Genomic DNA, 25,917 nt, shown 5'->3' on the forward strand with positions numbered 1-25,917 from the left:
ACCGATACCTGCTTCATTCAAGGTATCGAGTAGTCCGGAATGATGCCGATACCAGCGACTAATACTTATGGCCTGGAACGTACAAGTGGTGTATTGGTGTTGAAGAAAAATGTGATATCGCACATCCCTAATTTTTATTTATACTTAACCCGTCAGTTTCCTATAGCACTCAAGAGTTTCACACAAACTCTTTGGTGCATTTTTAATATCGGAAGTTGCCATTAATGGGGTCCATCGTGTCAAGCCCATGTGAGGTTCTTAAGATGAATCAACGTTAAACAGGAGAGGTTAGCCTAATAAGTGTAGTCGGCAAGCCTATTTGTGTCATTGTGTTTGTGTGTGTGCGCTTGTTTTCACAGAACACTGTCCATTAGTTTAAAGTAGAGCGCCGGGGTTATTTTTCATCCCTCAAGGTGCGCAGCGGGACACAAACGCAGCCGTCGGCCATCGCATTAGCGTAGATCACGCCTGGTATCTCCTCTCGCTGCCATGGTCAGTGCCATTTCTCAGCGTGTGCCGCCGGGTCCCTTTGGGACCCCCCATTTGTTGGAGCTGTCTGTTGCCAGAGATAAGATAGAGCCTGCGTATTATCTGCTCCATCGGGAAAAATAGGACACATGAGAGAGTGGAGGCGTCAGTATAAAAATAGCCACTTTTTTGAAACACACCCAATCTCAGAATCGGGATTTTCGACGGGGGGGGTTGTTGGTCTTGCCGATACCGTCGAAGGAATTTGGAGATACACTCAAATGGAACCAGGATGATGTGTCTCAAATGGATTATTTTTATTTTTTTCTTATGTACACTTTATGTTGGATGATTTTAATTGCTTTGAGCATTTTATTTCTTTGAAAATTGTAAGATTCGATAATATAAATTGTTATTGAGATCGTATTACTGGTCAAAGGCAGAGCTAGCGTAGCCGTGCTAGCATGGCCCCGCCCCCTTTGAAATATGCGTGGTGCCAGGCCAGATGTTTGATTTTTGGGTAATTTCCAATTTTTCCAGGATTTATTTTCAAGATTTCCATCCTTCCCCTGTAAGAATGAATCTTCATTAGCGTGTCCCCAAGACTTTTTTAAATGTGTAATTTTATTTTTTGCAGACTCTCTGAGATATCCTCGGGAATTTAAGGTGTAGATATGAGGTAAAAAAGACGAGTGGAGGAGACAAAGACAAGTCCTGTCTCTTTACTTTCCACCAAAAAGTGACATCAAGCTGCAAGCGACTCGCTTTCATCCTTTTGAATCCAGAAATATGTCAACTTCGTTCCCTCCTTCAAAAAGTACACGTTCCTGGTGAATGTCTCACTCGTGGGTCTCCTAGCTTAATGCTAACAATTCCAAAACCTTTACGCTGCTTCGTCAACTTCACCCACGAAGCTCAAATTTGGTTTTAATCGTAAACTTGAGCCTGACTAAATTCCAACTTTCACTTCCACAGACTCCCATTCGGACGACTTTGACCCCGCCTCCACCAAAAGCAAGTATGACTCCTTGGATTTTGACAGCTTGCTGAGGGAGGCCCAGCGCAGCCTGAGAAGGTAACCCTCTCGTGGCTTCACGCCCGAGTCGTCCCCACCTTCCTCCCCCGACCCGCCACCCACCCCCACGAGGGACTCCCGATACCTCACTCGCGTCTCTTTCTTTTTGGACGACGAGAAGTTTTACACTCGATATGCGGTGGAGTATTGAAGAAGAATAAAAAGTCTATAGACCTGTCATCAGAATCTATCCAAAACAAAAGTTTACATGAACATAGCTGCTGAAAAGCTGAGCAAGCGACTTTTGGGAAAGCCAGTGAACCCTCAGAACCTGCTGCACGGCTTTGACGGCTGTAGAACCGTAAACGAAGGAAGGGATTTAAAAAAAGAAAAAGGAAAAGGGATTTCCCCCAACCACAACCCGCCCCCTCCCCCAAAGCACTACAAGACCCACAATTCTTTGGAGGGGGTGAAAAGATGCAGCTTGTTCAGCCAGATTTTATTTTGGTTTTATTTTTTTGGGGGGAGGGGGAGTTCTTGCTGTTTTTTTTTTTTAAATCTCTCTGGATCCGGTGTTACATTTTAAAAGCAAGCGTTTGAGGGAATCGTATCTCTTGTTGTCTACATTTGATAGAGAAGTGTAGTTGTGTATTTGCAAATAACTCTAAAAAGGAATATTTTTTATGTTCGTGTAAAGTTGGGAAATAAAGTTGTTTATTTGTTACAGCTATGCACTGTAAAACGCAGCCTTTTTCAAAAATGCGGGGGGAAAATTTTTTCTTAATTCCGAATGTCGATGGATGTCGATAGTAATTACGATACTGTAAAACATATTGTACGCCGACATGATGTTTAGAGACATATAATGATTGTAAAAAAAGGCAAAAAAAATGACCGATTGCTCATTTTGAGGCAGCACGTGATCAAATGTCCTTTTTTTTTTATATAAGTTATTCAGTCTGTTTTTTCCTCACTGTGTAAAATTTTCTTTTTTACGTTTTTCATGATTGTAAAAACGACCGACCCCATTTTTTTTTTTATTGATTATTTCTAAAACAATCACGAGATATTGTGTATATACTGTATGCGACATATTTATGTGTGTGTACAGTGTGTAAATATGTGCATATATATGTCTATATACAGTATATGCACATACATAATACATGTATGTTTGATTTTAGTGCTTTGTACGGTTGTCATTGATTCAACACAGGGAGACGATGATGCATTGGAATCTTTTCAATCAGCGGAAATTGCATATTTATGTATTTATTTTTTGAATCAGCAATATTTATGGGCTACATTTTACATGACTTTTTTTTTTTTTTTTTTTAAATATATATATTTATTTTTTAATTTTATTTAACGCTCAATCACGAGACAGGGTGTCCAATAATTTTTCCAAGGTAGGGAATAATACGACCTTCTATGCCTTTTTTCCGGAACAATCAGTAGCTTCATCCAGTCTCATTGCGTCGGCGGCACTTTCCCGCTCTCTTTTTCCTTTCACGTAGAACAGAAAGCAATAAACGGGGTTTCTTTGCAGAAATTTCGCGCCATTTTTGAAAGACTTTGTTGCGTCTCCGTTCTCGCTCGATTAAGTGAATGCCAAACGAAAAGTTTACAATTTCCTTTCTTGAAATTTTTAAAAAAAAAAGATCTTTGGAAAAAAGAAAAAAACATATACTACTGATATTATTCGCAGTAATAACAAGAAGAGTAATAATAATCTAAATAAAAAGAGGGAAAAATATATAAAAAGCAATAAATTATTTTTCAGAATTGTATTTTAGTGCTGATTGTTGTGATTTTTTTATTTTTATATTTTTTTTGACCCATTACCCAGTTGCTGTGATGTCAGCGCCCTCGTGCCGGCCGGTCCCTTTAAGACGTCTCTGCGCCGGTAAATGCACGTGTGACCTTTGTGACATCCGTTTGTGGCAAACTCCCGACTTTAATGTTCGACGTGGTCGTGTTTGTGGTTTGCTAGTGTGCATGGCCAAAAACAAGAGGGTGCTGACGATGGGAGAAGAAAAAAAAAAAAAACCCGCCTACCTCATGGTAGGCCAAATGTTTCCATGCACTGTTTTCTTGACGTTGGTTTGGGTAATGGCGTCCCGTTTTTAATAGATGTGCGGCTTTAATCAGTGTAATAAACTGCTTTGTAAATGGCCTAGAGTAGCAATATATTAGAGCAATTTTTAGTATTGTGACCTACCGAGGATTTTGCCACTGCTTTGTCGGGTAATCATGTTTTTCTTTGGAAGGACAATATGTGTGGGTGTGATTTTATGTGTGGTGAGGGAATTTTGTGCGTGTGTATGTGTGTGTGTGTGTGTGTGTGTGTGTGTGTGTGTGTGTGTGTGTGTGTGTGTGTCCTATCCACGTTGCCTTACCAATGCCTTTGTGGTTCTACCTATTGTAGGAATTTTCTTGTGAATTTCATTTTTCATGTGCAATTCTCATCAGCCTCATCATGCCAATAAAGGGAAAAATGTGACTATATATATTTTATTATTTTATTTTTTTTTACCATGGTCGTCATTATCTTTGCTGTGTGTGTTTTGCCTGAGAATGAAAGCTGACGAGAGCCTCTCGAAAGTCTTTCCCTCTTTGGTATTCCGATCATTTGGGAGGTTCTTTCGCCGCCTCGGTCTGTGTCCACAACTTGACTCAGACTGCGAGTTAATTAAAACGTTCGAGGGAACAATTTCATTAAGACAAGGGAGCTAGTTGATAATGGACATTTCTTCCGTATCCCGACACCCCCCCCCCCCCAGGTCAAAATAAATCAAAGTCCGCATAGAAACCTGAAGCTAGTCATTCAGAGAAGGCACAACAACAAAAACAAATGCCCCAAATATATTGATTTTTTTTTATTTGCCCCCTTCTTCCTTTTCAAAAGAAAATATGGGGGAAGCGTATGATTGTGTTTATTTTTATTTTCTTATTAAGACTGCTTTTTGGCCTTCGAGGGAGAGAAGCGATGGGCTTTCATTTCAGCGGGAGGTCTCCACTCTGTTTACCCTTTTCATGCGATGGAACCCTTCCTGGAATTCGCTCTATCGCTTTTATCCACTCCCCTTCAAGCTTTTTTTTCCTACACATCATGGACAAAATTATTGGGACCCATGCAGTAATGAAAGAAAAATCCATAAAACTTGAACTTGACAAGACTGAAATATGCTAAAAGTGTCCTTTGGTCTGACGAGCCAAAACTGGAGCTTTTTTTTTTTTTTTTTTGGCATAATACCTTTAAAAAAAAAAAAAGTTGAGGATGTGTTTTGAATAAAATGTCAAGACTATCGAGGTCACTTGCAGTCATAAAGATTCACATAAATAAATAAATAAATAAATAAATAAATAAATAAATAAATAAATAAATAAATAAATAAATAAATAAAAATAGATTAAACAAATAAATAAATATAATAATCCATGTTCTAATGCCTTCTAAAATAGGATTAGGGTTAGAATAAATGAAATAAAAATAATAATTCATGTTCTAATGCCTTCTAAGATGGTTATCGGTGTCAAAGATGGAGCTCGGTGCTGTCAAATCAGTTCAACCGGTCGCCCAACTTTGAGCGGCAGACAAAATGCCTCCAGATTTTGATTTTGACGAGAACCGTCTTGTTATTGAGCAACCATCTGTTGGTTTGTGGTCATACGTTGCATCATTATGAATCCATTTTGAACCCTTTCATCATCACATAGATGATGAGCCCCCTCCCCACCCTCCCCCTCCCACTTCTGTTTTCTTCTTCCAAGTCTTTTATGCCACCTTATGGGAGAAAGATAATGACAGTGCTATTAAAATTGCAATCTCCCCACGCGACATTCTAGTTTCAGCACTTTCTGCCGTTAAAGAGTAATGAGCAACAGAAGGACCGTCTTCTTCTTCTCTTTCTAAACGATCAACTTTGGGGACCGGATGTATTCTTTCGCTGGATAATTAATGGTCGCTGACAAATGGCGCTTGATTGAGGGACTCATCCTCGTATTTTCAATCACCATCTGCTGTGCAGCGCCGGCAAAAAAAAAAAAAAAAAAAGTTAATTACCTCGAGTGTGCCCGAGACGCGGCGTATTAATTAGAAGAACAACAACAGGATTGCTGTGTTTTAGTTGGGATGTTTGTAGGTTTTATTGATGGATTATCGAAGGAATGAGATCCAGGAAGTTGTAAATGTGTTGCTTTGATAAACCTCGCCGCTTTTATCGCTGGACGATGGTGGTTCTCTTCGGCTAAAAGATGGCCGCCGGTGGCGCGCCTTCTTCTTCTTCTTCTGTAGCACCTCATCGCTAATTACCTAGCACTCACCAAGTCGCATCAGTAACAATTTTAACATCGGCGTGATTTCACCACTCGATGGCTTAATTTAAAGGGCTGACAAATTAAATTTGTGTCATGTAAATGTGTCGTTTCCAGTTTTATTAAGGAGCGGATGGAGACTTGCACTGTGAGTTAAAGAGCGTCGCGAGATCTGAATTAGTAACTGATGAGCCTCATTACGCAAACAAGTAAACAGGGGTCTTGTTTGACAAATATCTGTGTGCGGTTTGTACAAAAAAACATGTCATTGATTGTCATTTATTATGAATAGCGAAGAGCTCAAATGGTAGAATGTGATTTTTAGGTATTCCATACAGACTTCATAATCAAAAAATATCTGTTAGAATATTTTTCAAATATTTTATTTTCTAAATATTTTTTGTCTTTGAGGAGCAATTTTGCAAATCAAGGAAGAATTTTCAACATTTTATTTTTATTTTAGTATTTTTCTTGAATCAAGTTTTTTTTAAACAATAGAAATATGACAATACTGTATAACAAATTATTGGTTAAGAATTTCAAACTTGACTCTTACATATCCTACCCACAACTCAAAATGTTTCACAGTTTAGTGTCACCTATCTATCTGTTCAAATGATCTCAGAAAAAAACAAATACCTGAAACTTGCTGCCTCAATCAAAAATAATGGACAGACTTTTTTGGTGGGTCTACTCAGGATAGACCTGCCAACCAAATTTCAAGTTGCAAAGTAAAACTGGCTTCCGAGAGGGCAACTTGATGGACATGCCTACCATCACTATTCATAAAAATAGAAAAGATATTGTGCATATTTTGACTTGAAGACTTGAAATCCCCCTTAGTCCTAAAACCCCTTGCTGGGGGTTCTAACCTCCTTCCACAATCGACTTCCTTTGAAATTCTAAAGCAGGCTTTCCTGCTCCGTTTTTCCCTAACATCATCAGAGGACCCTCCCGTATTTGTCGGATCAAGGCGCCATAATGGCTCCGTTCAAGCATTCCTGATGATGGGATGGCTGGAAATGAAAGACATCCTGAGTGCTCTTTCCTTTTATTTGCTGCATTTTTTTTTTTTTTTTTTATGGGCATTATTTATTTATTTTCTTATCAAGTCAAAATCCAGTTGCAAGCTACTTCCTGACTACCTCCCACTTTCTTTTTCCAGACCGTGGTTTGACGACTCATCACGCCACAGTAGATGGGCCACATGGACAGTTATTGTTTGTTTGCACTATTTATGTCAATGTAGAGTCTGTGGCAAATGGCCCCGTAATGTAATCAGTCATTCCCGTCGTCCCGCTCCGCCGTCCATCAGGCTAATGACGATCCGGAACTGTGAGAAGTAAGGCGGCCCTGATCTCATTCCCGTGTCTGACAAAAATGTCAACAAAAAAACAAAGAAATAGTCCTTCCAGGAAACTCTGTCTCTTCTCTAATCAAAGCGTCCAATCTCTTTATTGTCATGCAAAATCACGATCAAAATCCGCACAAACACGTCAAGCTCTTGTGTTGTTATTTATTTATATTTTTTCCCCCCTGTCTGTCATCGTGCATTAAAATGTACGGACAGAGGAGCTGTAATTAGCGGGCAAAAATGAATCCACGTGGTGAGAACGCAATTAAAGTGCTGTTTGGAGCATTTGGTAATCTTGTGTGACAAGGCTTACGATTCAATTAACCCTGGCTTTTTACCACTTTGTTTCAACTTCCAGGGAGGCTCATTTGCGTTCAGTTTACTTCCATTTCGTTAATGAGGCCGCAGGAAATGTCCAGTTTGGAGAGTTGACGCGAGACGCTTGGGTGGCGTTGGAACAGGAAAAGCCACCTGTCAAGGATGATTTCAGCCGAATGGAAAGCTGCTGGAGCATTTGGCTGAAATCCTTCATTTCCAGCGACTGGTATGCTTGTTGTCCTCACGAGTCAGCACTTTTAGCTTAGTATGGAATTAAAGTTTACAAGTAAACTACTGTGCTGCACTGGTAGCGCAACTGGGCCCAACAAGTACTAGATATGTGTCAGGCAATACAGTAATCCCTCGTTTATCGCGGATAATTGGTTCCAAAAACCACCCGCGATAAGTGAAATCCGCGAAATACGGTCACCAACAAGAAGTACTGGGCAGGCTAACAAGTTAGCAGAAATATGCTAATTCGCGATCGTGCTAACACGTGAAAATGGACTTCTAAAGCAATGTAAACGAACATTTGGAGCAATACGACATTGTCCTAACGGTTAGACACACGTTTCCTCAATTTATAAGTTTTATTTTGACTTTTAAAGGTTTTTTTAATTTGGAAAAAAAATCCGCGATGTGGTGAAGCCGCGATAAACGAAACGCGAAGTAGCGAGGGATCACTGTAGCAGCATAAGCGTAGCACCAAAATGCCCACTTGTTGTAACATGTCAAAAATGTCATTTGGTTCAATTTTTTCACTCTGACCCTAAAGAAGCAAAATAATGTAAATAAAATAATATAATGAAGAGTGTGAATAAAATGTAAAAAAAAATTGCTATTGTTGACGTCATTAAATGGTGTCGTCTTATTGGTTGTTTGGCCGTCAGCTGACGTGTCGCCTACGATTAGCGCTGATTGGACGATGGGTGGTGGCGGCATACTGCTGAAGGCGACGGGCGTCGTTGAGACGAGACTCATTCGGAAAGCAAATGTCCATTACAGTATGTAACATACTGTTTTATTTATTATTTAGTCCCACAATGTCTCTTTTTCAATAGTCGGAATATGTTCGTTGATGTTTGTCCATTGTTGCTAATATTATGAGCCAAGAAGGAAGCTCTCTAAAATGGTGACTCACTTCAGTGGACATTTTCTTACGAACACCTTTCATTAATCTGCGAGTACGGAGACAACGGCCCACATAAACAAATTCAATAGTTTTCTCTTTTTCCTTATTTTGAATTTCTACATTACTGAAAGCAGACATTTTGGAAAATTCATTTATCAACTAGTACGGAGACAACGGCCCACAAACAAATTCAAAAGTTTTCTCTTTTTCCTTGAATTTCTAGATTACCGAAGGCAGACATTTTGAAAAATCCAACATGTGACCTCATCCAATGTGAGTCAATTTCATTTTATGTTTTTAAATACAGGGATGTCGAAAACACTTCCTACTGAGTTTAGTTTAATTCGAAGTTCATTTTGAATATTAAAATGAATGAGCCAGTTGTTGAATGATCATGTTTTGGACTGACGACATTATTTATTCACATAATTTATTCAAAAATTCCTCTGCTTTGGTCAAATGCCAATGACAATTTTTGCCTCTGAGACTTGACATCATTGTGAGAAGGCACCTGTTGTTTTGCATGCTCATGACAGCCAGTCAAGCAAAACTCCAGAATTTGTGAGTGTTCACTGCAGTTCCCGCCTTGCTGTGTTTACTCAAGTTGTCACAGCGTCATCCTCCATGATTTTGACACCAATCATCCTTTTGTGTGTTTTTTTTTTTTTTTTTTTGTCCTCGGGTCAAGCAAGACGACACGCTGCCATGTTGGATCACTTCCACTCGGAGTGTGTGCATCCTGGCCAAGGGCAACTGCTTCGCATGCAATCCTGTCACCGATACGGCATTCAAGAATTAAGGCTGCTTGTTTCCTCATCACTTGTCAAGAGGTAAGCGTGTGTGTGTTTTAAATTTCATCAAACCATTTGCGACAAGGGCAAGAAAGACTTTGATATCTGTCATCTTATCTGCTGGCTGGGGGGTGGCAACATGTTAACAAGGAGATGGCTCCAATGTTCTTGCAGTGCGTCAAAGTCTGCGGCTGCTTTTTTTTTTGTAACGCCGCATCCCCGCTGAGGATGTGACAGGCAGCCCACACATTTTTTAGCTAATTGCAGCTTTGGATACTTTGAAGTAGCTGCTTTAATTTCCCTCATGGTGCCGATCGCATTCTTGGTGGGGAAAGTTTTTGAATGAATTATTATGGTCTAATTTTTTTTTTTTCAAGCTGGCATTCGAGGGGTGTGTCGACTTTTTATATCTATTTTATGATATTCAGCTAGTTTGGAGAGAAACGTGTGAATTTTTGGTGACACTACAAGTAAGCGGAGATACACCTGGTGCCAACGTATTTACGGAGTGCCGACACGGCACAATTTAGTTGAGTCGGCACAAAGCAGGAGAGTAAGTTGAGCCCCGAGAAAGCACCAGGGCTCACATTTTTATTTTCCGACGCGCCGTCTTTTCCTGGCCTACTTTGAGCATTGTTGAAGTGTGCGGCAAATTAACGCCCCACGCTTGTTATGTAAAGGTGCGTGTTTGAGAACAGAAAATAAATAGCCCAGTCCCATCAGTTGCTGCACACGACACCTTAGAATCATGTCCTTATAATGGCAGTCAACTATGATTTTTTTTTTTTTTACATCAAGATTTCTTTTCTCATCTAGCCTATTTTTGTTTGCGTATAAATCAGCTATGTATCCAATGTAACTGACGTCTGGATGCTGAGATTATGCCCCTCCTGCCTATATGTCAAACCGACACTGGCAGCGCTAGAGGGGGGTCCGCAGGGGCACCATCCCCCCTCGAAATATGCTTGGACGCCCCCCAGCACCAGGTGGCAGACCAGATAATTGACCTTTGGGTATTTTTTTAAACTTATTTTGTCCACAGCATTTACCCCTATTTGTATAATGAATCAGTTTTTCTGTGGAATTTTGGGGGTTTGTAAAATTTCCGGAGCCTCCCCAAGAAAAAAGAATTCTAATTCAATGCAATTGTCTAATGATGATGATGATAATTTCTCAAAACTAACTTATTAGTTTGGCATGCACACCGCAGCCCTCTGTCAGGACTGTTCCGGTATCGTTTGATGTGTTAGCCTGTCATGGTCACGGCCTGTTTTAAAGCCACGTAATCCTCTCTCAACATCACATTTCCTAACCGTCGGAATTGTAAACGCTTCAGATGCCGTGATTTTTTTCCCCCGTACCTCCCTTCTGTGAAGAATTCCACTAGCTTTTTATTATTCGCCGGGGCATTGTCAATTCACCCAGGCCTTTCTGCCTCCTTGACTGCCATAATCAACGCCAGCTTCAATTTTTGCAGCTTACGCAGACGTCAGTGTGTCGAGAGCGGCCCAAAAATTGCTGGCATGCTGAGTCCGTGCCAGACAAACAACATCCATGCGGCGATCTGACACTGCAATTTGCGTACACACACGGAGGCAAATCCTCGCCTTCTTCCCATACGTTCGCAGCGCCGGCCTACTTTGCAAATCAATCATGCGGCACAAAACAGCGGCTTATATTTTTGCAGATGTGTGTGTGTGTGTGTGTGTGTGTGTGGCTGAAAAAATGTGGCCGGGTGTTTACGGGGAATATGAATGAAGGTATCATACAAGTTTTATGCCTCCTAATAAGCCTCCAAGGCGGGGAACATTATGACTACACTTTTACAACCTCTGATGGTCTGCTAACACGTGTGTGTGTGTGCATGTGTGTTGTTTAGCAGTATATACGTGTTGGTACTACTTTCCCAAATGATGGCTAATTCCAATGCAATCAATCCAGTATGCTGTAAATGTTTGAAAACTCAGATGCTACTCTTCATTTCAACAAGGAATGATTTGTTTTTAGGGGGTTGTTGCGGTTTATTTCAATTGTGACCAAGAATTTTTCAACAATAGTAATTAGCGAGGTTTGACATTAAACAAACAAGCCTTTAAAGCCACAGTGCGTTATTGTTGTGCCCTCATTACGTTCTTAGTGGATTCATGCGGTTACTCCAAACAAGACAACAGCATGCATGCTTTCTACTCTAGCTTTATTTATTTATTTTTTTCTCGACATCTCATTCCATTGCATAATTCCACAGCGCAATTTCCGTGAGGGAAGCATTGTTTATTGGTGTACTGATGGGTGGCATTAAATGGTGCTTTCCAAATAATGTGTCTTAATATACGTATTTCAAGGAAAATCCTTATCTTCCCCCCTTTTGTGTTGCACTTCAAAGTTGCTGAATGCATTGCTTTTCGGGTTTGTTATTCAAATGTGCGCATGCCTTTTGGCCCTTCATAAGCATATTAATAGTATTTTGTCACCCAAATGGCTGCTGGTCATGCAGGCGCAATCAAACAATGAATTGCACCATAAACGCTTTTGAGCCAGCCAGGATGCGCTAACGCGGGCCAGTCGACTACTCGCTCGCTTTTCAACAGTTTGTCGTTGGGAACGGAGGCTGTTAATGACCGTCTTTGTGCCTTCTGCGTCGCCTTCTTTTTACATTTTCATATACTCGGGGAAACTAAACGCTTCTATCAAACTGCAGTTTGATGAGCCTTGGCAATGTGACGCGCATGCTAATAAGGTTAACCGCAGTCCACATCAAAAGGGTCGGCGGATAAAACGTTACGTTGAAAGGAGGACCTTATTACACTACTAGCACGATTTAAAATGATTATTTTGACTGAATTACAAAATTGACCCAAACATTCTGTATGTGTGCGCTACAAAGTTAGCAAACCACAGTTGCTTGTTTACCTTCAATATTAGCTTGTAGCTAAAGTGACTTCATGCTAATAGTAGTCCGCCCCGAGCATATTGAATCATCATCTTTCACATACAATGTTCACCCTTGTCAAGGGTTAATGCTAAATTAAGCTAATGCTAAGTGAAGCCCCCTCAAAATTGTTTACTTTCCCAGCCGCTAACTACCGGCATGCTAATTTGTGGATTGGCGCCGTGAGCTTCGAATCATCATAACTGATGACACATTTGCGTCATCCGCAAGAATATTTCACCACTTGATCATCCATTAAAGGAGTTAAAATGTGCTGAATGCTAAATGAGGCCGCACTTATTGACTCGACGCGACAACTCCCGTTTGCGTTCATTTATTACATTTGCAGCGGGGAACGTAAATAAGTGTCACATTTGTCTGGTGGGGCTTCCCGGAACACGGCGGGCCGATAGAATCGATGACTTTCTAAAAGCGCTTATACCAAAGAGGATCAATGGGAGAGATCTTCGCCACATGTACACATCTCGAGCCATTGATGCAATTGAGAGCCCTCAGGACTGGATGCTAATGTTGTCGTCGTGACGGCTGCTGTATCGGCTTCCTCTTTTTTTTTTTTTTTTTTTCACATCTCATAATGCAAGATGGAGCTGCTGTGATGGAACATAACACCTCCGGCTTAGAGTAATGCCCGTGAAAGGCGGCGGTGGCGGCGGCGGCGCCACCGACATCTATATTTCATTTCAGGTTTTTGGGACAAACTTTCCCAAGCGCCGCTCTTGTCAAGATGTTTGCATTTGGCTTGCCGCTAAAACCTTCTGATTGCTATCCGTCTATCTCCGCTGTAGATATGGAGCTTTGCGTATTGTCAGGCCAGGAAAACCACCTGATTCCCGCCGTTGCTCCGGCGACTTCAAATCCTTGCCAAAATGATTTAGTAATGGATTTTGAAATAGGACTGCACTTTTTTTTTTTTTTTTTATGTCTGAGCGACTTTTGCACTTGTTGCATAGAAAAGCAGCGACATGCTTATTCCGCACGACCTTCAGGCAGTTCCAAATCACGACTATGGCTGTGAGCTGTCGACTCCTCGTGGAATTTAGGAACTCGAATGTTAAGTAATTGGCCTTCCACCGTGATTGATGGCTTGCATGTCTTTCGCCGTTGTGATTGTAAAAGCTTTTAGGTGTTGTGTCTTTGGTGGTGTGAATTGCCTTGTGGAGGAAATGTGCTTTTACAGTTTAAATAAAGCTGCCTTGCCCTGCCGTGCAGATTTGCTGACCTAAACAATTTGAAGCGCTGACCTGCATTTACATCTGAATTTTTTTGCCTCCCCTTAAAATTGAATTCTAATATTTCTAAATCTATTGTTACATACCATGTGATTCTAATCTGCTTTATAATTAGCAGCGCTGGTCCGTGAAACCTCAACGAGATTATCAAAGGCTCAATTTCTTTAATCTATCAGATTTCAAATTCACCTCACAGGGCCAACGAGCCGGCCCGCATCCGTCCTCTGATTGGTTGCAGGCCCAGGTACCAAATGCCCATCCCGCCATTGTGTTTAGATTATAATCAGCGCTCCTGAATCATCCATTTTCGACCCCAAACCTCAACCAGGGATTCTTGCAAAACTTTGCATTTCTCTTCCATTTTCACGTCCCGCAGGCGGAACGGTGTTGTCGTCTTATACCGAGCGTTTCGAGCTCATCAAACGCACGAGCAAAAACGCACATTAGCCCACGGACGGTTTGAGCGAGATTTAACGCGGGCTGCATCCGAGATCGCGTACTCCCCGCTGGAGTGTGAGATGAGCAGATTTGAATTTACATCAAGATGTACGGATAGGGACGTTTGGAATAACGCGGGAACGCCGATGCGTAGGAAGACTGGTGGATAAAGCAGAGACGCCCGTGTATTTGCTCATGCATGACAAATGGGAGGCCATTTTTCAGACACACCGGAGCACCTCGTCTTCTGCGGGGCAGTCGCAAAATAGAAAACAGAATCAACTTTTCCCTTTGAAATGAAAGAAAATTCCATAAATTCAATTTTTTAAGATCACGTCGAGGACGTATAGAAGGAATTGGTTCGGAATTAATGTCATCATCTCTCGTGACCGGACTTTCTCGGGTCGTGGCGCCGAGCTCCGGGAGCCACCTCGGGGTGTTCCCGCGTCGTCAGGATCCCGCCGAGAATGCCACGGTTGCTAGGCAACAGGCATAGGAGTGGCCGGAGTCATCGGAAAGGCCGGTTTGGAAACGAAATATATTCAAGGCCGGAGCAAGGCGAGGATGTTTCCACCCTTCACTCGTTCCTGTTACTGCTGTCATAACATTATCGTGTTATCGTATTATAAGTGTAGCTCTCGTGCATTTTATTGTAGAAGAGGCATTAAATAAAAATTGTTTTGGTACACTCCATCGCATCGTTGGCTTCTCCTATTAAATTCCCTCCAATTCACTCATGTAGGACAAGATTTCTAATTGCCATATTTAACATGTTCATTATTTAATTATCCTTTTAATTAATTTGTCACGACTAAATGATTACCGTAATGCAAGGGCTCTTTGGCGTAGACCCCCGCCCACGCCGCCCCCTGTCACCCCTCCCCCATATGTCACTCGCCGCTGTTTCAATATTTAGATTGCTGGAAAGGAATGGAATATTCAGGGGAACTATTCTCGGGGGTACCGACACTTTTATAAGCATTGATAGTTTCTGTGATTGAAAAAAAAAAATGTCGAAATGAATGCAGGTTGACTTCATTGCTTCTCAAATGATTTGAAATCATTTTTTGGAAAGTACAATCAATGATTTAAAGTAATAGTCACATGATGTTGTTGGTAAGGATGATGTCATCGTTTGTCCATTCGAAAGTAACCCAACAGGTGTCCTGGCTGGTCCACTAACATTGGGGAGTCATGGTTGCCATGGTGATGACCCAACTGTCATTTAACACTGCTTGAGTACCATCCGGAGGATTCTACCGCTGTTAGAGAAGTAATTGAGATTTAAAGTAGCAATGAAGATCTGCCAAAAATGTTGTACACTCAAAAGACAAGACTGTGAGGGTGTGTGTGTGGGTGTACAAGACGCTCATGTCGCCAACTGGCCTGATGGAGCGCCAGCACATGTAATCTGGGATTAATTACCGGAATTCACTGCACCACCGCTGTCTTTCTCTTGGCGGCTCGGAGGCATATGCCACTTTGCCGGCTAATCTGGATGACGGTGGATTTGGATGGCAGCGGGTATGTGTGTGTGGGGGGGTCATCTCACAGGTACAGTGAACCCCCACCGATGTCTCGGTTCATCCTCGGTGCCGCCGGTCCTCCAAAAGTGGACTCAGATTAAGGGAAAACTTTTCCAATGTCAGTGTTTCTGTTTTTGTCAGTGATCCAGTAAATTTCATCTGGGAGTGACAAGCCCACTTTTCATTTTTTGGGCATAGCTGCATGAGTAATAACGTCTTTTTGACACCAGGAGAGGGAGAAATGGTGTATAAAGTCTGTTTTGGTAACTTTTAAAGTGTTTAAAGCACGTGGGAGGGGTACAACAGCATAAATGTTTTTAATGGTAAATCTAAAAAAAAAAAAACTGTCAGGGGAGGGGCTGCAACGTGTCTAAACACAAAATCCAGCTCCTCTCCAAAGTGGTTAATTGTAGTAAGTGTCATGGAAAACACGCGTATTTGTGTCATCTGAAAGAAAACGTACAAGAAACTTGCGGTCGTGAGCGAGTAAGTCGCGAGTGGAGAAGCGTGACAGGGTGGGCCCACGCAGCCTGTCGAGCCGCCGGTGTTTGCAGTGAAAATATTTGCCTGTCTGGGGGATCTGAGAGGCACGAGATAAGGCAGCGACAGGTCCTGTCACCGGCAAAACCGTCTGTCTCCCTCCCACCTAAAGTCCTCTTTTATTAAAAGAACATTGATTTCTTTTCGCTGTTTTGATTAGCCCGCCACCGCCACGGGAGCCTCATCAAAACACATCAAATATTCGCCGCCGAGCACGTCAGACGGAATCCGCGCTCGCTCACTGTATTGTTCCGTGGGATTCCTTTGCCACAAAGGAACGGAGCGGCGGAGTGACTGTCCACGCGTTACAAATACGGTCCGACCGCTTTGGCCTGCCGGACGCCGAGCCATGTGACCCAACGTGACTCGACTGTCGAGCAACGAGCTGCGATTTTAATTTTGTTGCGACAAATGTATTGCCCGATTAAAAATGTCACATGACCTTTTACAGGAAACGTGACGCTACCAGTCGTATCGATACATATTTTGAATTAAACAATACTTAATAATTTTCTAAACACGTATTTAGCTGTGGCTAAAAAGCGAAGCGTGGAGAGTCCCCTAACCTACCAATTTTCCATACTCGTTTATGATTCCATTCCCTCGCTCCAGTTTTGTTTTGTTGAGTAAAATAATAAACGTGGCATTACTCGAAAAGAGTCGCAAAAAAAAAATCCAAGGAAAAGCATTTCCAGCTCATTGATGCTAATTCCTAGCAGAGAATGTTTTGATAGTGGATTTGGCTAAGGTGGCTTGGCAACAACTACGCAAATGCCAATCATCAAACTTCCATTTGGAATCGTCTGGCTCAATAATAACAATAATGGATTGTTTTGCGGTATTCGTTCCAGCGTTCACAACATCAGACATGACAGGCGCAACTGCTTTGGGGAACTTCTCATCCAGTTGCATTAATGTGAAGCTATAGCTGATGTTTTATTTATTCATGGCCTGGCATAACCCGGTTGCCTGCTTTCCTTTCTCTTTTTCCCCTGGCTGGGGGAATAAAAAAAAAAAAAAAAAAAAAAAGTCACTGTCCTTGCACCTGCTGGTGTGTTTTGTGTGCATGCTTCAGTGATATTCAATGAGACACCTTGCTGGGGACTTGAAGTCTTTATGCACAACTACAGAAGCACAAACTGCCTTTTATGAAGTGTCTCAGAAGGTAAATCAATCATTTTCAGATCAATCAAGTGAAATTAGATCATTTCCCACCTGCTGATCTCACCCTGCCGGGAAATGGGGCTCTTAATAAATGCTGACTTTTCCATTTTAAAAGCACTTGTAAGACTTTTGTGTCGCCTCACTTCACTAATTCCATCAAAGGAATTAGTGCAATCAATGTACACTCAATTAAAAATCCAAAAACAGGTGAAAATGAGAAGAAGTGTTGCTGATTGCGCTCCGCAATCGAAGGATCAGTCTTTTTTTTTTTTTTTTTCCCCTGGAGGCAGATAGTCCAAGAATAGTTTCGGAAAAGTTTCAGAAGCCCAAGCTAATAGGTCAGCGCAGTACCACCCGACCGCAAACCGGAAAAAGTACGACGAGAGCGTAGTTTGCATTCCAGCTGCTGTTTCCCTCCCTCCCATGAGCGTCTTTGAAGAACTAATTGAGGTGCTCCCGTGTCAAATCAGGCAGGATATATATTTTCACATTCTTCGTAGCCAGATGTTCCTGTGATTAGAGGATGAGGAAGGAGGGATGAAGAACAGAGCAGGTTCCTTTCCGCTTGCACCTTACTGAGAGCTGATTGTGTGTCGTCGTCGCCACCCCCCCCCCTCTCCGGGCCACTATCATTTCCCCAAATTTGTCAAGTCTGGCTGCGTGGTCGGCCTTCGCACGCTCGCCGGGCCTCTTAGCGATGCGGAAGCAGATGCTCGGGGCCCGCAGAGGGAGCGCGTGTCTGCTCTAAAAAGGCTTAATGAATGGGGGCCGCCTGTTTGCGTAGACGCCGCCAAGTGCCGCAGCTGCATGGGCGCCCCCCCCCCCCCCTCCACCTCCACCTGCAAAGACTCTCACATGAGGGCTGAATCCGTGACCGGCGCCTAAACCGGGCAGGGTCCATCCGGAGCGGCCATCCGGAGAGCTTTTGTCTCGATGTCGGGTGGTCTTACAGATGGGATCATTTCAACCCATGTGCCGTTCTCCTCTCTTCTGCTATGTTAGCTTAATTAGCCCTAATGAATGTATTCCCCCTCGTTGTCGTCTGGAGTGCCACACACTGGCCTCACTGCAAAAAAAACAAAAACGCTGCATCGTTCTAGTTTCAATTTCAGCCTGATCCCCCTTTGATATTTAGTTTTGATTTATATTTACAAAAAAAAAAAACAACCTTTCCCCCTATTCTTTTTCATATTATTATTCCATTATCTTAAAGCTTTGTCTGAGTTGTAATGGAGGCTTGGCGAAACAGGTGATGGGGCTAATTAGTCATTAGTGAGGAGATTAGGGTCCCAAATGACAAGCGCTTGCTTTACAAGGTCATAATTTGATTAAAGTCACCGCAACTTGATGGGAGAAGCTACTCTCAGATGATTAACTCATTCCACCCCCCACCCCCACCTACGTCTCTGTATGACATGAGTGGTTTCCGCATGACAATGCATAGGCTAACTTAAAAGCTAATGCAGTAGCCTTATTTCAAAGTAGCGCGTCGTGGCTAGCTTGACTTCCCGAGATTTCAGCTTGCCAGTTTTTACGGCCATCACAGAGTTGCTACTAACGACAACACAACGCCATCCCAAAATCATATTTGCTAAACGAGGACACCAAGAAACCGCTAGTTAATTCCGGCGTCATTGCGTGATACAACAGTAGAAGTTTCCGGCATTAGCGGCTAACTGCTAGCGATGAGTGCCCTGCTTATATTTTCTTCTTTTTCTATGATGAGAACTTGGGCTAGTTTTTAGTAATTCACTCGCTATCCTTAAAGGTATGCCTTAAATTGTACTTTGACGTCTTTTTTGGGCCATGTTTGCTTCAAGCTGAGTATTAGCATCAACAAGCAACGTCTGCGCAACCGTCATAAGTCAGCAATTCCACTCGAGCCTCGCTCTTCACCTTTCCCCACCAGTCGCCTTGTTTTTGTACTGTTTACCAGTCGCTGTTCGCTGTGATCAAATATTAATGGCGACCGGTAACGGAGAGAGTCCAACTCCTGCCTCAATTTTTAATGCATAATACAGGACAGCCCGAATGTGCCACGGTTGACTTTAGCGCATTCCAATGGAGAAAATGATTCCCATTGGATTCGAATTTGGTATACAAATGTGTTTCCCTGAGGTCCACACCATAGCTTTAAACGTTGTGAACCGCTTGGGCCAGTGAATTATAAATACGCAAAACTCAAAAGCGAGTCAACATTTTCTAATGTGCATCCGAAAGTGGCCTAGTGGAAGAAGTAATAACCCCAAAGAATGAAAAAAGATATGCAGACGGAGCCTTCGAGAGTAGTGGCAAAGAGGCCAAGCGAGCGATATTGAGCCGGTCTCGTTTTGGTTTAATAACACGGCACATGAGTCTTTGAATTTAAGCCACGAGAACCTAAACAGATTGATCCAAGGCTCGGAATATTTCTCTTTGCGGGAGTAAAATTTACATTGTCTTTTACGAACGAGCCAGTCTCTTAACGCCAGATGAGCTTTTTTAATAGCGCCCGGATGCGGCGCGTGAGAATCTCCAAGAGGGCTCCCCCTTATCTCGGACTACTATATTGGTCACCGGGATCCTCAGTCCATTATCTTTAGTGTTCTTGGCCTTACTTTTGTTGAAAGCCTCTCCGTGTTTCGCCGAGTATCAATATGGAGAGCTGGAACGGCGGTCTCCTGTGACTATCTCTGAGGGCGCTTTGCTTTTTTTAGCCAGCCGCACGAGCGGTGCAAGCCGGGGTCACTTTACACGGAGGAACGCGCCATGAAACTCCCATCCATTAGTCATGAAATAAGAATGCCAGTGAGTATAATGATGGCCCCTTTTTTGCCTGAAAGTGGCCTTTGGGCGGCTCAGTGATCCCGCCCTTGAAGAGGGCATTTCATATGGTTCACGAGAGAGAGGAAGGGTGGAGATGAATCACAACAGCGTCATTAATGGGACATGCGGAAGAGCGGCGCTTCCGCCGTACGGCAAAATGTATGCTAATAATCCCGATGCAATGCATATGCAGCTCTGGGTGAATTGAAGGGACCGATGCGAAATGAGTTTTTATGATTTTGCTGATGAATATTTGAAGCGTTTATATTGAGAAAATAAAAATACTAGATTTAATTTGTATTTTTTCCAAAGCTGGTATCAAAAACAAGGCCTGGGGGCCAGATCCGGCCCGTCACATCATTTTATATGGCCCACAATAGCAACTCATGTGTGTCAACTTAATGTTTCTTATTAAAATACCAAAACTCTAAATTGTCTCCCCTTTTAACAACAGTAAGACATTGCAACATTTTTTTTTGTTACAATCGAACTTTCAAAATGGAAAATTGAAACTTTTTTTGTACTAGATTCTGTTGTGTGTATGTGATATGAGCGGCCATCTTTTTCTATTTAAGTCTTTAATGGCCCCACGAGGGAAACCATAATGACGATGTGGCCTGAAACAAAAATGAATTTGACAGCCCTGCTCTATATAAAATGCGCAGTATATTGGTCTTGCATCATGCATCCATTATGGACTTACTATTACATCAGTTTAGTTGGACATAATAGTAATATTCTGTCACATGAAACCGTTTGATTTCTCCCAGCTGATGAATAAAGAAACGTACACCACACTGAAGCAGGATTTTTTGGGGGGAATAAGTTCCCCGTAAGGTTTTTGTATACTTACAGATGGACCCTTCTTTTCGTCGGTCCACTTTTAGCAAAATGATGTTCGTCGCAAAATAGAAATAGTTAGACATGCATACCCCATCTCGGCCATTTCCCGTGAGAAAATAGAAGTGGGGATGAAAAAATAACTTCTATTTCTTCCTGTTGGGACCGGCCAAGCGCACTCCGCCCGTCGTCACCGAAAGCAATCATTTTACAATTGATTTTCATGGCTCAGGGAGAAATAATGGGAATTCTTTCTAATATAGAAATGTATGTGTTCCTTTTGGTTAAGCAGAATGGACCATATTTCAGGCCTTGTCAGTTAGAGGGCAAAAATATCTCGGCTTCCCGGCTCGGCTTCTTTGTCTTGTCTCCTGTCCAAAGCGGCGAGGCGTCGTCTGGAAAACGACGGTCTGCGCGAAGGCAAGACGAAGGGGCATCAACGGGGAAAGAGTTGTCTCCGGGGTGACCCGTTTGAGTAGCCATTGACCCTCACCACAGTATTTTTTTTTTTTTTGTGGGACTCCCCGTTCGCATATCCAAACGCTTCGCCATCCATTTTGGCAGGGTTTATCCATCAGCAGCTGTCGACTAGGCTGCCATTACTGCGCCATTACACACCAGATCGGCCCCTCCCCTCAGTTTATTACCACTATCGGAGTGTCTCAGCTATTATTAATGATAACTGAAACCAAGCCCAGGAAGGAACCTATTGATTGACAGAGAAGGTGAGGAGGTTGACGATTGCCCGGGCATTGCCATTTCTTTAGCTCCAAAGCAATCTCGAGACAAAGTCAAGGAACGCTTACAAAAGGATTGTGAGCTCGGCGTCATTTCGGCAATCGCGATGAGGAAGAAGTGCGGATGTGGAAGCGGCTTCCCGAACACGCCCTGACGGAATGGTAAAAGCCGCGCTCAAGATCGAATTCATAAACACGAAGCTCGTTGGCAGTTATTGAGTTGTGTTTCATTGTCGCTCAAAACGATTCATGGCGAGTACGGTTCCACATTTTCAAGATTCCCACAAGTTTTCCTTGATTGAAAAAAAAAAAATGCCAAGTCTAAAATTCTGTTCAGGAAAGAGCCTCAGTTTACACAAACCTGTAAAAAAAATCTAATATTTTCATTTTTGTGTACTTCGTCATAAGCTTGTCAAATTTTACCAATGTCAAAATTTGTCAGGACTTAAAGCAGTGGTAGCCGCTTAATGAAAGTCTTGTTAGCAAATGCTAACTGCTAATGGTCACCCCTAACTCCACTTTAGCTGCCGTCACGCCAATGAATGCCAGTTTACAGGACGATCCTTGCGATAACACGCAGTTAAGCGTTTGAACAGATTCCAGGCTGCCGTCGCGTGGCTCCACACAATAAATAACTGAGACGTCATAAGCGATTAGCCTCAAACAAGAGCATCGGAAGAACTCGTAAGCATTTTGGCCGGAGCCGCGCTTTGCCAAATTATCATCAGCCGGTGTCGGGAGCAATCTGCGTCCTCAGCTGAATCCCGATTGGGTGCGTGGGGGGGGGTCTCGAGCGCTCTTCAAGATGGCCACCGGAATATCAATGAGCTTTTAAGTAGCCACAATGAACGGCAAAGAAAAGAACGGCGAGTCTCTCGTCTTGACTTCTCGTTTCAATTGAAGCTCGTGTTTATCAGCTGATCACCGGTCTTGACATTTAGCGCAAAAGGTAGAACAGGTGTTCCGCTAATGACCTGTCATTCAACAGTTGGCGGGAAAGTCGGCGGCATCCCACTGAGGCAAATGCCACCACGGCGCTCTCGTTTTTTCCAACACGTTTATTATTTCGTAATGGAAACCATTTCCGAAGCTGCTCTTTGTCTTTATTGCCGTTTCTTGAATGATGCTTCTCTCGTGTTAATTGATATTTTGGTCGCCGCCCACGTGTCCCCTCGGTTTCAAACGCTCCAAACTGTTAAGTCATTACAAAGCGGGGGCATCATTTAAAAGAGCTCGACTCACATTTGGACCAAGCAGCAGATGTTTGAACGATGTATTCCCGTCCGAACGGAAGCATTAAAGTTAGCCGCTTTTGGAACCGTGCCAGCGGAAGACACCGTTGGGAGGTGTAAAACTTTTCCCATTCATGTCTGCTAGCCAAATAGTTATCTAAAAAACATTATGTAAATGAAACTTAAATACTTACATAAATAAGGGTATCATTACGTCGTAATTTCAACTTTAAGAGCTTTAAAAAAAGGATCATATGAGAACACCGTCGGCGAGCCCGGTTTGCTTGTTAACAGATGGTTGAGGAAGATGCAATAACTCGGCACGATTGCAGAGGAGGGTCTCCTCTAGCGTTGCGCGAAGGGAATGAAATGCGACACTCCAGAGGAACCCGGTCGTTTCTTCAAAGCTAATGAGCAAAGAGCCGTCCGTGTCGCCCTCTCTTTTGCAAGCGTGCGCCGTGCAAGGTAATGGAGAAGCGGGACCGTGGCCGCCGGCGCTCTCGTTGTACCCGTCACGCCTCAGTAAGCGTCTGAGCGAAACATTAGAAAAAAAACAGGCCAAGTTTTTATCTCCAATGAATTACCTTTGCAATGCGGGGGACTTCTTAGGAATGGATGACTTAGTACGGGGACAAAGTCCTGCGCCCGCGTGTGTCAAACGCCTCTATTTGTGGTGGCAGGCACAGGTGCGCGAACGGCATGCCGGGTTCCAGAAAGTTATTGGCTGACAGATGGAGAGGAAGGTGGGGTGCACTGGATGGGAGGGGGGGAGTTGGATGGAGGGATCGGGAAAGGCTGGGATGTCTGTGAATATGCTCACAGGTACTGAAGGCTTTGCCAAAGAATCTCACTTTTCTGTCAATATTTTTCCTCTCTATTCAGAGCAGTTATTCCATAATCAGAGCAGTTATTGAAAAAAATAAATATATATAATATATTTATAAATTTAATTTATTCCTTTATATTTAATACAGAGCAGTTATTCCATATTCGGAGCAGTTATTGAATATATTCGTTTATATTTATAAATGTATTTTATACGTTTATATTAGATAAATAATTTATATAATATTATATATAAAATATTTATAAATTTTATTTATTCCTTTATATTTAATACAGAGCAGTTATTCCAATTGGACTCCATGAATCCTGCCTAGCAGCAAACAAGAACTGTAAATAAATCGAATTGTGTCTGCAGATAAAAAAAAAAAAAAGGAGAAATAATGAAATGCTTTAATATTAAAATGGAGAAGAGCTGTGGGAAAACAGAGATGTCAGAGGTTCTTTGCGAGTTTCATACTCCGGCCGCGCTGTCCCAGCTCATTTTCCATTAATCTGCTCTGCATGAATACTAATAGCCCGGTGGCTTAATGGCCGTGCCCGAGTCCGTCGGTGTATTTGATTTCCACTTCCCAAAGTGACCTTTTCCCATGCTAATGAGCTTACCTGTGTCACAGGAAGGGACAGGTGGTAGAATTTCTGCTTTGAGGCTACATCTCACAATGCTTAGCGGAATCGGAGTTGCCTCCGACATGATTTCCAATTGTTTCTTGTAAGTCATGTTGCCGTCGTGTATGTGTTGTGATTATCTCTGACATACCGTGTTGTCTTTGCATATTCAATGAGCTAATACACGGAGTAGCGTGCAAACAAATATGAGATGCCTTACAAGGTTACGTGCAAACAAGCTGAAGAGACATTTTATTGCTTTACAATGCTAATTAGCGCCCCGCATCTCGTTTTCAGAATACATCTCTGTAAGTCGTGGACGCTTTATTCCGAGTCCTGACTCTGATCAGCCGTGCACATTACAGAGTTCCATCATCAGGAACCTTCCCCGTATCTCGTCACAAGTCACGCCACACAGGTGGCAGGACCCCAAGGCTCTGCCGGTGACAGAGCTATTCCGGTCGCGGTTGTCACCTCAGGCTGCGGGATGGGGGTCAAAAATCTCACCGTGCACAAACTAGCCTCTTCTGGAAATGGATCCCCTTTAGGGTCTCTCAAGGGATCCTTCATTTCCGTTCTTGGTAATAGAATGTAAGTCGCAAGGTGGGGACGGATGGGGCCGTGTCATTGACAGCACGGGGCGCGGTGTATATTTACGACGTGAGTCGAAAATCATCAGGCTTTACAATGTTGCTATCATCCCGAGATCCCTGCGTTTATGGCTCGCAAGCAATGGGATGTAAAGATATACGGCGGCGTCAAACACATTTGCTCATCCAATATTAAAGCATCCGCCTGCATTATTCTGCTCTGTACAAATTGCAGCGTAGCCATTGTCCCGATTTCCAAGGAGACGGATCAGGTGTTGCTTCTGGGTTCTAAACTCGAAAGTAGTAAATAGCTGCAAACTCTTTGTATGAACTTCTCGGAAACCTTCGAGATGTCTCCCAGATCAGAACAGGACCATCATAACTGGCCCGTTGATTGCGACGTCGTCATCCGCCTTCGTCTTCTCACTATCTCCGTCCCTACTTTTTTGCTATCCTCTCCAAGGCCAGTTTTCACCGCCCGCTCATCCGTAGGGGCCCCATCCATCATAATCAAGAAGCCCGATGGAGGTTGGAGAACACACGCAAGACTTCAAGCATAGACAAGAGGAGAATCTGCAAAGGGCGTTGAAAAACCCATTTTTTCGTCTAAGGCACCAACGCTATAAATACTATCTCGTACTTTTGTAAAATTCCCAGATTTTTTTTAACTGAGCATGGAATCGGCTAGTTATTAATCCGAACGAGGCTGTTTATGCGCCATAGATGATGGTGGTTTGTTTTTCAAAATATTCCAAAGACGAATATAAACATATATATCCAGATATAGATATATATAAATGCCTGGAGAGACGGAAAGTTAGTCGAAATGGAATCAAAGCCGCGCAGCGTCGTCCCCCGGCTATGCTCGGGGGGCAGTACCGTCGAGCTGACAACGTCTATATCCGTCAGAGAGGAAATAATGGGCTTCAGAGATCGACCCCGGCACCTTGAAAGGGGGGGGGGTATATGTATTCTGACAACGATTGATCACAAAAACACAAGGCGGCCTTGGGTTTTCC

The 25,917-nt window shown here is 42.8% G+C and overlaps 2 protein-coding genes across 13 annotated transcripts in view; both read left to right on the forward strand.

The window, feature by feature from the left end:
- ppargc1a (peroxisome proliferator-activated receptor gamma, coactivator 1 alpha) overlaps positions 1–3,991 on the forward strand; it is a 146,830-nt gene extending 142,839 nt beyond the window's left edge. For all 7 annotated transcript variants that reach the window (XM_049735224.2, XM_049735230.2, XM_049735250.2 and 4 more), the window contains one exon: positions 1,444–3,991. In XM_049735224.2, the coding sequence (XP_049591181.1) occupies positions 1,444–1,547 (104 nt within the window). In that variant the 3' untranslated portion in view covers positions 1,548–3,991. The remainder of the gene's footprint in view (positions 1–1,443) is intronic.
- Positions 3,992–8,369: 4,378 nt separating this feature from the next.
- The window catches only part of adamtsl3 (ADAMTS-like 3), an 88,223-nt gene continuing 70,675 nt past the window's right edge, over positions 8,370–25,917 (forward strand). The window contains exons 1-4 of one of the 6 annotated variants that reach the window (XM_049735179.2): positions 8,386–8,476; positions 8,828–8,877; positions 9,112–9,165; positions 9,293–9,434. In XM_049735179.2, the coding sequence (XP_049591136.1) occupies positions 9,310–9,434 (125 nt within the window). In that variant the 5' untranslated portion in view covers positions 8,386–8,476; positions 8,828–8,877; positions 9,112–9,165; positions 9,293–9,309. Of the gene's footprint in view, positions 8,477–8,827; positions 8,878–9,111; positions 9,166–9,292; positions 9,435–25,917 lie in introns of those variants that run through there. The other 5 variants (XM_049735185.2, XM_049735193.2, XM_049735169.2 and 2 more) reach the window with 5 other exon arrangements.

This window comes from Syngnathus scovelli, chromosome 1 (genome assembly GCF_024217435.2).
Source record: "Syngnathus scovelli strain Florida chromosome 1, RoL_Ssco_1.2, whole genome shotgun sequence".
NCBI lineage: Eukaryota > Metazoa > Chordata > Actinopteri > Syngnathiformes > Syngnathidae > Syngnathus > Syngnathus scovelli.